The 15,410-nt window shown below is 38.0% G+C and overlaps 1 protein-coding gene across 2 annotated transcripts in view; it reads right to left on the minus strand.

Moving 5' to 3' along the window:
• Nucleotides 1–15,410, minus strand: part of RTN4 (reticulon 4) — an 85,296-nt gene that overhangs the window by 54,327 nt on the left and 15,559 nt on the right. The window contains exon 2 of one of the 2 annotated variants that reach the window (XM_008578835.1): nucleotides 111–167. The exons of the other annotated variant lie outside the window; for it this stretch is intronic. Within the exon in view, the coding sequence (XP_008577057.1) occupies nucleotides 111–167 (57 nt within the window). The remainder of the gene's footprint in view (nucleotides 1–110; nucleotides 168–15,410) is intronic. 2 annotated transcript variants of the gene reach the window in all.

The following is a 15,410-nucleotide window of genomic DNA, read 5'->3' on the forward strand; positions in this document are numbered from 1 at the left end:
GAACCATGCTAATTTTTAGTAAATATAAACTACTCTGTATAGAGTTAACACAGCTAAAGAGTTAAAGTTAGAATAACACAGAGGATAAAAGGCTGGCAGAAAGAACTTGCCTGCAGAGGAGTGTATCACAGGCTCAGATGCAGCAGGAAGAGCAAAAAGGGTCTCATCTGAAAAACAAATAGAATATAACCTCAGCAGAAATAAAGACAGGTGGGAAGGAGACTAAAGATAAGAGGAGCAAGCAAAGGTTCAGTTTGTAATGAGTTAACAAAAAACTTTACCTACAGAGAAAAGGCCAAAATAGAAAGTTAGAAAAAGCAGTACTATTAATTCAGATTAAATCATCATATATATTATAAAGTTGACTAAATGCTATCCATAGAAGGTATCATTTTTCTAGGGACAATCTAATATGTTTATGTTAAAGAAATTCCACGAACCAAAGTGACTTTAAGATACTGTTCTCAAAAAAAAAGGGCGAACTGGTTACTCAGCTGGTTCGAGTGCGCAGCCTTGTAACACTGAGGTCAAGAGTTCAAGATAATGCATTTAACATATCCAAAGTTTTAACTCACATTTTTCAGATAGGTAAATTGTCTCATCCTATTTCAAGCCAAAAACTTAAAACACGGATTTGAATAAAATTAATAACCACTTTTGTTTAATCTTTTGTTATTGGCGTATGTTCAATTTGGAAGAACACTTTAGAGAATTATCGATTTTTTCTTACATTCTAGGTTGTCTATTTTGAAAGAAAAAGATTGTAACGGTCATTGTATACTGTTCTTTGAAGACACTAGTCCTATATGCCATTATCCAAATGCCAAAAAGAGTTGAAAATACTAATTATCATTAGGAAGATACTTAATATGTTTTGTTTTGTTTAACCTTAGTTGAGGGCTTCTTGTTATTCTAAGTGCTTTACATGGAAGAATTCATTTGATTCCTTACAACCCTATTATTATAAGTGATGGTGTTAATATCCTCTATTTAATAATTTTTTTTTAAAAAAACTGAGTGACAGAGAAGTTTAGTCACTCACTCGAGTATACACAACTAGTAAGTTAGAAACTCAGGTAATTCAACTCTAGAGCCTATTTTCTTAATCACTATATATTGTTGACTAAATGTGTGTGTCCCTCCAAAATTCAAATGTTGAAAGCCCTAATTCTGATTGTGATGGTATTTGAAGATGGGGCCTTTGTGAGGTGAGTTGGGTTAGATGAGGTCATGAGGGTGGGGGTCCTTGTCCAATGGGTAAGTTCCAAGAAGAGATACTAGAGAACTGGATGACTTGCACTTCCTCCCCACCCGCCACTCCCACCAGGTACACAAAGAAGATCATATGAGTACACAGGGAGATAGAGGCCAAGAGAAGAGGACTCAGAATGAAACCTACCTTACCAGTGCCCAATCTTAGATTTCCTAGCCTCCAGAACTTTGAGAAATAAATTTCTATTGTTTAAGCTGCCCAGTCTATGGCATTTTGTTATGGCAGCCAGAGCTAATACTATATATATATTGGTATATTAACTTCATATATTGTTATCTTATACCTGCAGTTGGAAGATCCTGAGCAAAAGATCTTAAGTGGTTAACATTAGAGAAAGGCCTCTAGCATAAGACAATTTGAAATAGCCTGAGGGATGACTGGTATTCCTTTACCAGAGAGGACCTAATAAATCTGGAGACTTCTATTTGGAAGGGCAAGCTAGACAAGACTAATCAAAATAGTCAAAAATCAAAGAGATGTAGCTATCATAAATATGGATTTGTGTTCCCAGGGTATTCCCCTTGATGAATAGGAGAGCTAACTTCACAATGTCATATAAATTTTAGGTAAATCTATACTGGGCATGATGTCATACGTAAAAGGATTCTTAGATGGGGTGATGAAAGGAAATCCATGATGTGTTTAAAAGGGTCTCCTATAACCTGGAACAATGGGCAGGATGTGTCCCATGGACACTCATACAAACCAGTAATTCAACAATGTCTTACAAGATTTTTATAAAGTACATACACATGTGTACATATTTTTTTAAGGACGACTTTTTATGTGATCTTAGATAAGTTAGTTTCTCATTTGTAAATGAGGGAAAATTCCTTTCAGCTAGAACAATAAACCATAAACTTGCATAAAACTGAAATTTGGGGGCCAAAGAGCAGAACCAAATAATTACACATCTGCTCCATCTAAATAAAAGGTGGACCATTCTTTTTTTTTTTTTTTTTTTTGTCTTTTTTCGTGTCCGGCAACGGATTGCAACCCTCAGTGTCGCACCCGTACCGGACCGGGACCGGCAACGGGATCACAACCCTCAGTGTTGCACCCGCACCTTGCTCAGCCAGTGAGCGGGAACCAGTCTGTATGTGGGATCCGAACCCTCGGCGGGAGCGCCGCCTCACTCCCAAGCCGCGCACTGTAGCAGTGCGCCACCGGGCCAGCCCCAAAGGTAGACCATTCTTAACAAACTACTTGTTTTTCTCATCTAGACAATATAGCTTTCAAAGCCACTAATTCAGAGGCCAGTCTATTTGAAAAGCAAGCTAGGGATATACTAGAGTACTTCAAAAAGTTCATGGAAAGATTTGTATTAACTTTCAATTCTATTTTTTCCATGAACTTACTGTCAAAATTAAAGGGAAAACAAACTACACCTAAAATTGTGCCAAAAATTAAATGTATCCTTATTCTTATCTACTCCTGAATCTCTCCTATAGTAATCTCTCCTATTTCCTTGGTATTTGGCCAAGTAGAAAAGTTTTCAAATTGATATTTTAAAAATATTAAATTTCCAAAGAAAGAAAGAAAAAAAAAAAGTCATATTGTAAAATGGGATTCAACCCAGAGTTAACCACAAAACAAGTACTGCATTTCTAAAAGCTGTTAGGAAAAAATCTAGAATTGGTCATTACCTTTTGGGCCTTCAAGAAGAGAGCTGCAGGCCGGCCCGGTGGCGCACTGCTCCAGTGTGCCGCTTGGGAGTGCGGCGGCGCTTCCCGCCGAGGGTTCGGATCCCACATACAGACCGGTTCCCGCTCACTGGCTGAGCGAGGTGCGGGCGCAACACTGAGGGTTGCGATTCCGTCACCGGTCCTGGTCCGGTACGGGCGCGACACTGAGGGTTGCGATCCGTTGCCGGACACGACAAAAAAGGAAAAAAAAAAAAAAAAAAAAAAAGAAGAGAGCTGCTCAGACTCCTAACTAAAGCAATCATGGATCATGGAATTGAATTGCCTGGGTTCAAATCCCAGATCCATCACTTTCAACTGTGTAATCCTAAGAAAGTTATTACTTAGCCTTTCTGTGCCTCATTTCCTCATTTGTGAAATAAGGATAATAATAGTACCTACCTTAAAATGTTGTGAGGGAGGGAGGGAAGAAGAAAAAAGAAACAACTAGTCATAGAACTAGGAGACCAGAGGGCCAGGATTCAAACCAGTCTCTTTTTTCCTGTGTTTTACCTTTCAAGGGATGTGTTTATGCACAAGTGCAACTAATGCAAATTCTTACTTTATCAGCCCCTCAAGTTTGCTCTCCTGAGTCAAGATAAATTGTCACCCAGCAAATATCTTGTAACTATTCGAAATACTGGACTGATTAATTGCTTCTACTTCACAGTATAACAACATTTATAGATACCTTAATGTGGGCTATACACTTTTGTTTCAGTTGCTCATCCAATCCTCAAAATCACTGTTATCCCCATTTCACAGAGGAGGAAACAGAGGCATAAAAAGGCTAAATCCTCCTGCATATCTGAATGTTGACATCTATTAAACCTCAAGTTCACCATATTCAACCTTCCTTTCTTTCTAAAACATATCCAACCATCATATTGTCATTAATCTTCTACCACATTTTCAGTTACCTAAACTCAGAGAACTGAGTAACTTATCCAAAGTCACTAGCTAATTAATGAAAAAACTAGAAAATTATAATTTAACTCTGCCACTACAATCAGATATATACTTATTTCCTTACTGCCCCAGTAAAATGAATCACAAAACTACTTATAATGACAGGATGAAAGATGAACACCTTTCACAAAACAACTTTTTCCAAATGATCTATCCCTCATGTTGGTCCTAATGCTAGATTCATGTCCTTACCTAAGCCTAAACCTAAAAAGTTTAAGTTTAGACTAACTTCTTCAGTTCAAAATACTTTGAATGCTAATCAATTCCATCACACAATGACCAGTTTCAGAATTAAAGTTCACTAAAGTGATTTGAATTTTTTAAGTATATCACTTTTTAAAAAAGTAAAAGTGTATGTCAATTTTTGTGTGTGTGTGTCTTTTTTCGTGTCTGGCAACGGATCGCAACCCTCAGTGTCGCGCCCACACCGGACCGGGACCGGCAACGGGACTGCAACCCACGGTGTTGCGCCCGCAACTCGCTCAGCCAGTGAGCGGGAACCAGTCTGTATGTGGGATCTGAACCCTCGGCGGGAGCGCCGCCACACTCCCAAGCGGCGCACTGTAGCAGTGCGCCACCGGGCCGGCCCCAATTTTTAATTTATTACTTCAATTAATTACTGATTAATTTAAAAAATATGTGCTATCACAATCTCCCCAATGTCCACACACAAGCATACTGAGTATTCTTCCTGACATGCACATTTCAAAAACTTTTATCAAACAAAAATGTAATTGGTCAGTAAAAATCATATCTAATTATAAAACAGGGGGGGAAATTGCATTTTAAAACCATACAGAAGAACTGCTTCTGGCTGGAAGAGTAACTATATCAGACTAACCTTTACAACATAAGTAACTATATAAATATGGGCAAAATATATGAACCAACTCAACTCCCTTGAGACACTGGACAACAGGCAGTACAGGAGCATGAATTCTGAGAAAAGAGAAGCATCCAAGATGGCTGCCCTGGCTTTCTGTCTGAAGGCACTTTCTGATCTACAGCACAAGGAGAAGGAGCCCAAGAATACTGCACCCATCTGAGCTGAGGAGGCTGCTGGGTTGTGAGGACAGGGTAACATACCAAGGAAAGCTTCATAGAAAAGGAGCTCTAGAAATCTGGACAGGGGCTCCCTTTAAATCTCTGGCTGAACACCAAGCTGCACATCCACAACACAAGACTTAGCAAGGCCCAGAAGAGAAACCTTTGGTAGATTTGTGAACTACATGAATATTTCAGAGGTCAGACAGTGTTGGAAGACTTAATCTAAAAATTTTGACCAACCAAAGTGGACAGATCTCACTGAACATCTCAAGTATACAACTGAGACTTCCAAAAGGGCACACCTTAAGAGGACTACTTAACCCTAAAGAAAGGGACACCCTAGACCAACAGTGAGCAAATCATGGCTCATAGGCCAAAGCTGCATTGGATCACAGCCATGCCCATTCATTTATGTATTGTTTACTTTTGAACAATAAGGACAGATGTGAGTAGTTAAGACAAAGACTGGAAGGCCCATAAGTGTAAAATATTTACTATCTGGCCCTTTAAGAAAAAGTCTGCTAACTTCTGCCTCTAGACCCACCCTAACTTTAAAATCAAAATCTGAAAAGATCAAGATGATTTGCCAGCAAATTAACTGCCTGCCAGAACAAAATTAACACTCCTACATCCATGACATGCAGTACAAAATTAAAAATTACTGGACATGTAAAGAAGCAAGAAAATATGATCATAAATAAGAAAAAATAGCCAATATAAATAAGCACAGAAATAATGTAGATGTTAGATTATCAAAAAATAAAATGGAAATTAAAAAGCTATTAAAATATTACTAAGTATGTGCAGAAAAAGATGGACATAATGTGTGAATAGACAGGGAATCTTGGTAGAGAAATACAGACTAGGGAAAAAAAACAAATGGAAATGCTAGAACTGAAAATTACATTAGGTGGGAAAAAAATCACTAGACAGACTTAAAAACAGACTGGACAATACAGAAGAAAAAATTTATTGATAAATAAGCTTAAAGAAAGATCAACAGAAACTATCCACATTGAAGCACAGCAAAAAGCTGGGAAAATAAAATGAACAGAGCCTCTATGACTTGATTATCAAGCAGTTAAATATTTGTAATTATGGTTCCCCCCAAAAAGCAATAACGACTGGAGCAGGAAAAAAAAAAAATTAAAGACAAAATGGCCTAAACTTTGACAAGTTGGTATTCTGAAAATAACAACCCGCAGACCCAAGAAGCTATGAACCCCAAGCAGAGTAAACACACCACAAAGAGGCCCATCATAGAGGCCAAATCGTTGAAAACCAAATAGAGAAAACTTTAAAAACAGAGGAAATCGGAAAGCAAACAACAATAAGAATGACCTGACCTCTCATTGGAAATGATGTAATCCAAAAAGGATTAGCTTCAGGATGGGGGCTAGTCACCAGAAAGACCAAGGCATAATTAGAGGGTTGGGACTTTAAGCTCCACTCCCCAACATCCTGGGAGGGGAGAGGGGCTGAAGATAAGTTGATCACCAATGGCCAATGACTTAACCAATCATGCCTACATAACGAAGCACCCATATAACACTATGCTCCAACCAACTGAGCTAACTGGCCAGCCTTGAAGCCCTCATAAAAACCCAAAATGACAGGGTTTGGGGAGCTTCCAGATAGCTGAACATGTACAGGTTCCTGGAGGGTAGCACCCAGGGACAGGGCACGGGAGTTCTGCGCTCCTTCCTACATACCTTGCTCTATGCATCTCTTCCTCTGGCTGTTCATCTGTAGCCTTTGTAATATATCCTTTATAATACATGAGTAAACATTAAGTACAGTGTTTCCCTGAGTTCTATGAGCCGCTTTAGCAAATTAATGGAACCAGAGGAGGGGGTCATGGGAACCCCTAGACTAGTCAGTCAGAAGTTCCAGAAGCCTGGACTCGAGACTAGCATCTGAAGTTGGGGTAGTCTTGTGGGGCTGAGCCCTAAACCTGTGGAATCTGATGCTATCTCCTGGCAGTGTCAGAATTGAGTTAAATTATAAAACACATTTTTCAGCTGGTGTCCACAGAAAAATCTGAAGAACTGCTTACACATCTGATGTCAGATGTGTTGAGTGACTGAGATTAAAGAGTACAGTAAACCTTTGGTGTTTTTCCGATATCCCTAACAGGTTTCATTCATTATTCTGTCTTCCTTTGTTGATGCTGGAAATTTTCCATAACAAAAACCAAAATAAAATTTTAAATCCCTCCAAAATAAAGATAAAGCAATGTGAACAAACTACAGTTTTACCCACAACTCTTTTAGCAGACCATTAAAATATACATGTTTGATTCTATCAATGCTAAACTTAACTATAGCCCCTGTTACATGTTTCATTAGCAAAATTTTAGTAATGGGAACAAAAAGATTGGTTGCTAAGAGTGGGTCAATAAGAAGGTATTTAAGTAGGTGGCAGTTTCTCAAACCTTGTTCAAAAGTAATGTCTCATAGCCTAATTCTTATAGCAGATCTGTGTGAAATACAGATAGACTATAAAATATAACATAATGAAATACTTACTTGACCCTCTAAATTCTAATTTTCATAATTCACCTTATGCAAGCAAAAGCATCTAACAAAGTTTTTACTACGCTGTTTTCTATAAAAAATTTGTATACAAAACTAAGATATCAGGATTTGGTATAATTAATAATAAAACTTTCTATAATTTCATAATGAGGTTGATGAGTTGAGACTGAGAAGTTCTAAAGACAACTTATGAAAGAGATTTATAGGATAGATTTAATCATATTTAACAACTTCCTTAGAAGAACAGAATAAAAAAAGTAAACTTGCTTATTTTTTTAATGCTCTAGGTCAGCTCCACCTAGCACCTTCAAAACACTGAGATAAATGAACTTAATAATGGCGGCTTTCAATCAGTTGAGTTCACAAATTAATCTTTAAATGAGGGAAGAAATATGCACAGGCAGACCTGGGACCCCAGGTAAGTTTCTCTCTCCCCCAAAGCAGTTCACAGATGGGTGAATATGTGATTGTCCTTACAATACAACCACAAGACTCCTCTGGTTTTAAAAGCAGAAAATTATAACTAGGAGCTTGTGTTTCCCTTAATCTGCTACCCGTACCTCTACAAGTATAACCTCTACTTATATTTTTTGTCCCCATACTCAGCCCTAAGCGTAGTTTAAAAAAAAAAAAAAGGATATTAATATTTTCTTAACTAATATTAAACTCCAAGGGACCATCAAAACAACCAGACAACTACCAAGTCTTGTTGGAACATCAAAACTTTATAATCCCTCTTTATCTGTGGATACAATTCCATTAATGAGAAGAACAAGCTGTTTAAGAAACAATGATTTTTGAAAACTAAAGGGCCACCTAAGTAAAGGGACTTAGAGACTGCTTAAAAAAAAAAACAACCCAATATTTGGCAGCTACATCTCCCATTGGAGGAGTACAAAGACTGTTTCTTCCTTTCACAATACAAAATTTTTTTTAGATATAAAAAAGCAAGACTTAACTTTCTTTTCCAGTCTATCTACAACCAACTGAAATGAGACAGCCAAATATCTGTATATTTCAGTATTTTAAGTGTTTCATACTAAGCAGTCTAGCATATGTAATATTTTTAAAAACCTGTATTTCACATAATTATAAGCTAATTTTTAAAAAAAAATACATGTTAATAAAACCAGGTGTTTGTGGGAAAATATATAATACCAATACTAAAAATACATCAATTCTCCCAAAATTAGTCCATAAATGTAATATAACCCACTAAAACTCTAATAGAGGGAGAGGGGACTAGATAAACAAATTTAAAAGATTAGGTAGAAAATTATACACACATAGATAGTCAGGAAAAATAATTCTGGAAAAGCCCTATTGGCTAGCATTTTATTTAAAAGTTATAACAATTAAAAGTCTGATACTCCTGTATGAACAAACAGATAAACAGAAGACAAAATATTTTACCCATACTACAAGCATATGACAAAAGTAGCATATGGAAAAATGGGAAGTATAAAATTATATCACTTCTTCATTCTCTAGAACAAAATAAACTGCAAATGAATCAAAGAATTAAATGTTATAATGAAATCATAAAAATAGTAGAAGAAAACATGGGAAAATTTTTACAATCTTAGAGAAGGCCTTTCTAAAAATTACACAAAACTCAATGACTTAGAAAATGATAAATCTGGGCCCGCCGCGTGGCGCACTCAGGAGAGTGCAGCGCTTGGGAGCACAGTGGCGCTCCCGCCACGGGTTTGGATCCTATATAGGTATGGCCAGTGTGCTCACTGGCTGAGCGCGGTGCGGGCGACACCAAGCCAAGGGTTGTGAACCCCTTACCGGTCACGAAAAAGACAAAAAAAAAAAAAAAAAAGAAAATGATAAATCTGACTACATAAAAGTTTCTACACAGAAAAATACACGATATGGTCAAAATACAAATAACAAATAAATCAAGAAAAAAAGTTTTCAAGACAATGATAAAAGGCTAAATTCCTTACAATAGGTCAAGTGATCCTACATCTATAACACCAAAGACCCAAAAAAAGAATAGAAAAAAGCTATGACCAGAAAAAAATGTATTGGAACTTAAGCCTATAAAAAAATACTCAAATGTAAATTAAAAGACCAATTTGCTAAATCACATTTACTAGCTTATCAATGCACTATGTTGATAAAGGTACAAGGAAAAAGTTACTTTAACACATCATTGGTGGGAATACACAAGGATACTTCAAAAGTTCGTGGAAAGATTAATATTATCTTTTAATTCTATTTTTCCATGAACTCTTTGAAGTACCCTAGTAGGTTGGAACAACTCTTTGTGGGACAATTTGGCACTACCTATCAACATTTTAAATGCAAATAATCTTTGAACTAGTAATTCTACTTGTGTGGATTTATCCTACAGTGCATACAAGTATAAAATCATGTTTTACCAAAGAAGTATATATAAATGGGTATTCACAGAAACATAATTTCTAACAGAAAAAGCTAAGAATCAACCTAAATAATCATCAACAAAGGACTGATTAAATAAAATATGGTACGTCCATGGAGTTCTCTGCGGCTGCTTTTGTGTAAAACACAAAAAATAAAATAATATATGTATAAATAAATACTTATCTATAGAATATCTTTAGACAAGATACCCAAGAAACTACCAACAGAAGTTGGATCTACATAAGATGACTTGGGGAATCTGGGTAACAGGCAGAAAGAGATATCTCTCTGTATATTCTTTTAGTACTGTTTGGAATTTTTTTACTTTGTATATGTAAATAAATAAATGCTTTAACTCATAAGACTTGAAATTTTTATTGTGAGAAATATTATAGTAATTCTATATCTATACAGAATATGAAGATCAGCATTCATCCATAACATCTTACTCATTCAACAAATAACTGAGTGCCTACAACACCTAAGGCACTGTGCTCAGCAATGGAAATAGTGTCACATAGTCCTTTTCCTTGAGGAAAAAAGATAATAGCCACTTTCCTCAAGGAGTATACAGTCTGGTGGAGGACAGAAATGAGTAAACATACTATTACCATAAATTTAGTATGATATATACTATGATGAAGTAAAAATAAGACTTATGGGAAGCACATGAGGAAAGCAACTTAAAAACTAATAGTCATCATTCCAAGAAACAGAAAAACTAGTGCTTAAAAGTGAAACTATCAACTCCTCCTTTGGGGTTAGAAAGGATAATGACAGCAAGTGAGAAAACTTTAGCATCAGTAAAGCTGGGTCTCATCATTTTGCATGCCTATATCTTAACTAGCCAGCCACAAAGATCTCATTCATTCATTTAAACACTACTGATGAACTATAGTTCTGCCATTACAATTCCCATCCTGGTGCTGTCACTCCCCAGAGGGACTTTTCAGGGTTTATATTTAGAAAAAGGAACAAAAAGCCTCAAAGAATGTACTATAAGTATAATAAATCTGCAACATTTACTTTTATTTAATCAGAGGTCCCAGGGAAGAAACAAGAAATATTATCCATTTAGTTGGTACTTTTATCCTGGGCTAGCAAGTACCTTTAAAATGTACCATTCAAACTGGAGCCTTCAATCAGTAGTATTTCAAATAAATTGCTTTTAGATATATTATAAAAATAACTATACATAAAACAAAGCCAATTAATAGAAAATAGACAATATGCACCTTTTTAGAAATGTTTTTGTAACATAGCAAATCTAAGTTTATAGCGATCTAGCACTAACATAGCATGTTTTCGAAATACTATTCCACCTAGTTATTTATCAAAAGTCCCACATATATTCATCACCTCATTTAAAAAAGGATTTGAGGGAGTCTGCAAACTACTAAAAAAGATCATAAATTTGACACTGAGTTCCCTAGAAACCAATCTGAAACATAAAAGGAACGCAGCACTTGACAATGGCTTAATAAGAGAAACTATTCAGAATTTCTAAATACATCACTTCTTTTCCTTGCTGTCCTTTTCTAGATAAAAATGAAAGGATGGTGGGGAATGGACAGGGCATAACAACCCTTTTAGAGGCATCTACTTCACATCGCTGTTTACTTGGACTTTACATTAAGAACTGATACTTAAGATTTCAACTATATATCTCTCGAAATCTTTAAAAATTTCCAATACATGCTCCTATGCTAATATAAATGAACTTATAATAAATGGCTCTATAATTTTTAAAAAGACTAATAATTTTTAAGCCCCCAAGCCATAACCTATCTCTATACAAATTTCCTTGGCAATTAACAATTTTGGACAGTCTTTGAAATTGATTTAATAAGCACTAATAATCTTTTCCTTGTATTTACATGCATCACTTCCAAGTTCTATCAATTCTTCTTTCATAAAGCTTCTTTGTATCCTAACTTGAGAGAGTCACAGCCCACTAAAGAAATCATACTTATTGTCTCATATTCTCATATTCCCCCCTTCTATTCCATTTTCACTGAATGAACTAGTAATGAATTAGTTAAAGCCCTACTCACCTCCCTCAAAACTACTATGAAAGTTTTCTAAATTCACCTATTTTTCTTTCCAAACTATCTTAAATATTGTCATCAATTTCCTAACATTGCTTTCACGATGGCTTGCCTCAGTTCTATAACCTTCCATGGCTTCCGAATGCCTAAAGCAGTAATTCAGGAGAGCGGTGTACAACAATAAAAACATTTTTGGCCTCATAATACAGATTATCAAAAGCAAGGGCAACTCTGGATGGCAGAGGATGTTTATTAAAGCAGGATGACAAAACCCAAATTCCTTAATTTGGCATTCAATACCCTTTAGAATCCAGATCTACCACATATCTCCAGTCTTAATGGTGGTTTGGAACATGTCCAAAGACCAGCTCACAGTCATCCTTAATGACAATGTTTGCATTTTTCTCAAATCAATTTTTATCCAGAGTTTCCAGTGCATATCCTCAAAGCCTAAGTTAACCAAACACCTTTTCAACTTGAGGCCAAGTGTTTCTCCATGAAAAATGGCCATCAAGTGAGCTGTTTTAGTCTCACTTCAGAGTTACTGCATTGCAATGGTGATGCTCCATGCACAGTAGCAAACAGCAAAATTACAAGTTACCAACTGACGGAAATCAGAGTTTACTCAAAAACAATGTAAATGGCAATGCTAAATACACGTGTCAGTGATCTATAAACCCTCTTCCAGTTAGGTTAGTCTGTGTTTCTAACCATGCACATTTCTTGCCTTTGTCATTACTTACATCAGTACTCTCAGTCACTCTGAATCTTCAAAATTTATTTTAGCTCCCAAATCACAATTATTTAAGGAGTGAATTTCTAAAATAAACAATACATTTTTAAAAGACAAACTTTTTACCACTGCCTGTTAGAGACCCCAAAAGATCTGAGTGTAGCCCACCTCTCCATTTTCACCTTACACCATTCTCCCACTAGTTTTTCGCACTAGTCTTATTCTCAAACATGCAAAGAGCTCATTCCTGCTTCAGGGCTTTTGCCCCAGGAGTTGTTTGGAAATTTTTGATCTCTGCAGCTCAAATCTCCTCAGAAAGGCCTTACCAACCTAAGAAGCCCCCACACATGCCAATCACTCTCCATTCCATCTTCCTGTTTATTTTCCTCATAACCCTTAACACTATTCAGAGTTTTTTATTTTTGTGATTATTATCTGTACTCCCCCCATGAGGAGTACCTGTGTTTTGCTTATTGCTATACTCTCAAAGCCTTCAACAGTGCCTATCTCTTAGCAGATAATCAATAAAGGGTTGAATTTATGAACAAACTCTTCAGTGCGTTAAAAAAAATCCAGACATACTGAAATGGTTTAACTAACCATGATCATGATAACGATGTTCTTATACAAAATGTTCCTTATTTATCAAAGGAACTAGTTTCCAAATGGGTATCATCAACGTAGAATTAGGGAACTATGTAAAGATAAAGTCCCTAAGTAAGCAATATTCTCTCTCCTTTGTCTTCTAAACTTAGTATTCCAACAGTGCAGATTCCAAGACAATGCTGTCACCTCCTAAATCCACAATATTCAAAGAACAGAACTCTTCTCTTTGTTCCCAAGCAGGAATACAAGATGACAAGATAATATGCTTTTGTTAAATCATTAAATTTCCTGCTTAAAAATTTATTACTTTATATTTTTCTATCTCACCGTGGCTTCCCTCAAATGTGTCTTTTTTAATCCAGAAAAAGGCACGTTTGTGTTACTCCTCATCTTCTAAGCTCTACCGTAGCGATTAGTGTTTTGAGTAGTGCCTTGGGGTACATCAATATCAAAATGTTATTCAGAAGCATCACAACTGGCTTATTTTCTCCATTGTGGAGAAGTGAATTGAAGAAAAACACTGTGTAATCTCAGACTGATTTTCTAAGAAATGAACCGCTTCTAAAAAATCCTACAAGGCCACGAAGATTTCTCAGCAGGCAGTTACACCCCCCGATTCTTGACCTTTTATACTTAAAGCAAGGTCCTGCTGCTAGTAGGACATTTTCTGTCCCAAAAGTAACATGCTACTCACGAATGCATCTAATAAAGTGCATTCTCAGTCTCTTAACAAACTTGATTTTTTTCCCTTCCAAAATAATTTCCCAAGATGAAAAGAGCAACAAAACAATATTCTTAAAAATAAAAATGATAATTACAATCAAGGAATTATGTGAACGAAAAGATTGGAAAACTATTTTGCAGGCCATACATATTTTGTCTCTGCCAACCTAAAACGTGTAACTTCTAAAAAATAGTACTTCTAACCAATATATGAAAACATGTCTCAAAACATCTCATTAAGTCTCACGGTAAATCTGCCAAAAGTGTAATTAACCAATTCCCGGCCTAGGTATCCACAAGATTTCCCTTCTTTAACAATGTCAACCATTTTGCCTTTTCTTTTTTCTCTAAGATTCTATTGTGATGCATTAAGAGCCTGAGTCGGTCCACACTAACAGTTAGCAATTCCTCTGACTCAGCAGCTGAGACCTTGGCAGAACTGCGCCTTTTCGGAACACAATGCCCAGAGCCCGTTTTCCCTGACATGGTTTAGCTGGCGGGGACTCGCCACATCACACCCGGGTGAGCTGGGCGGTGGCAGGACTTCGCCAGAACTCTCTCTCCTTCCCAGTTCTCCACGCACCCCACCACTGGAGGCGCTCTCCCTTCACCGCAGTTGGGTCAATGTGGACGTTTTCCACTCGGTCAGCTCCCCAAAAGCGCAAGGGGGAGGGGGAGAAGCTCAAGGGGCACCCACACCACGGAGAGGGTGAGGAGGCGGACCGGGGCTGAATGCAGGCAAAAAGACCTTCAGCGAAGCTGCACCTTTTCCCTAGAAGCAGCCCATACGGGTAGACAAAAGCCACTCCTAAAAAGACTGGGGCGCCAAGGCCTTTCCATCTTCACCCCGAGGCCAAGCCAGCCCAGTGAACCCACGACCCTAGTTCCTCTATACACACCCAGCTTCTACTAGGGGTGGGTGCCTAACTTCCCGGAGGCAGTGGAAAGGGGACCCGAGGGAAGAACGTGGGACCGGGGCGGGGTGCACGTGTTCCCCGAAATCCAGACAATAAAAAACAAGCCCGGGCTTCTGCGGCCGCCCCACCCTTCTCCCCGCGCCTCCCACCAGCGGGGGCGCCAGCGCCCCGAGGTCCGCAGACAAAGCCCCCTCCGGGCGGAGAGGAGGGCCCTGCCCGAGGCATCGCGGGCTGCACACAAAAGAGGGAGGGGCGGGAGGGCGCGGCACTCACCCACTGAGCCCGAGGAGCCTCTGCGCTTGGGCGCGGCCGGGGTGGAAGGGGGCGCGGCGGGAGCCGGGGCGGGCGGGGTCCACGCGGGCTCGGCCTGGGGGCTCACGCCGGCTGGAGGAGGAGGGGGAGGTCTGGCCGGAGGCTCGTCGTCCTCGGGGAGCTTGGAGGGCGGGACTGCGGCAGCGGACGGAAGGGATAGCGCGGG

Source organism: Galeopterus variegatus, unplaced genomic scaffold, assembly GCF_000696425.1.
Source record: "Galeopterus variegatus unplaced genomic scaffold, G_variegatus-3.0.2 Scaffold1773, whole genome shotgun sequence".
Taxonomy (NCBI): Eukaryota; Metazoa; Chordata; class Mammalia; order Dermoptera; family Cynocephalidae; genus Galeopterus; species Galeopterus variegatus.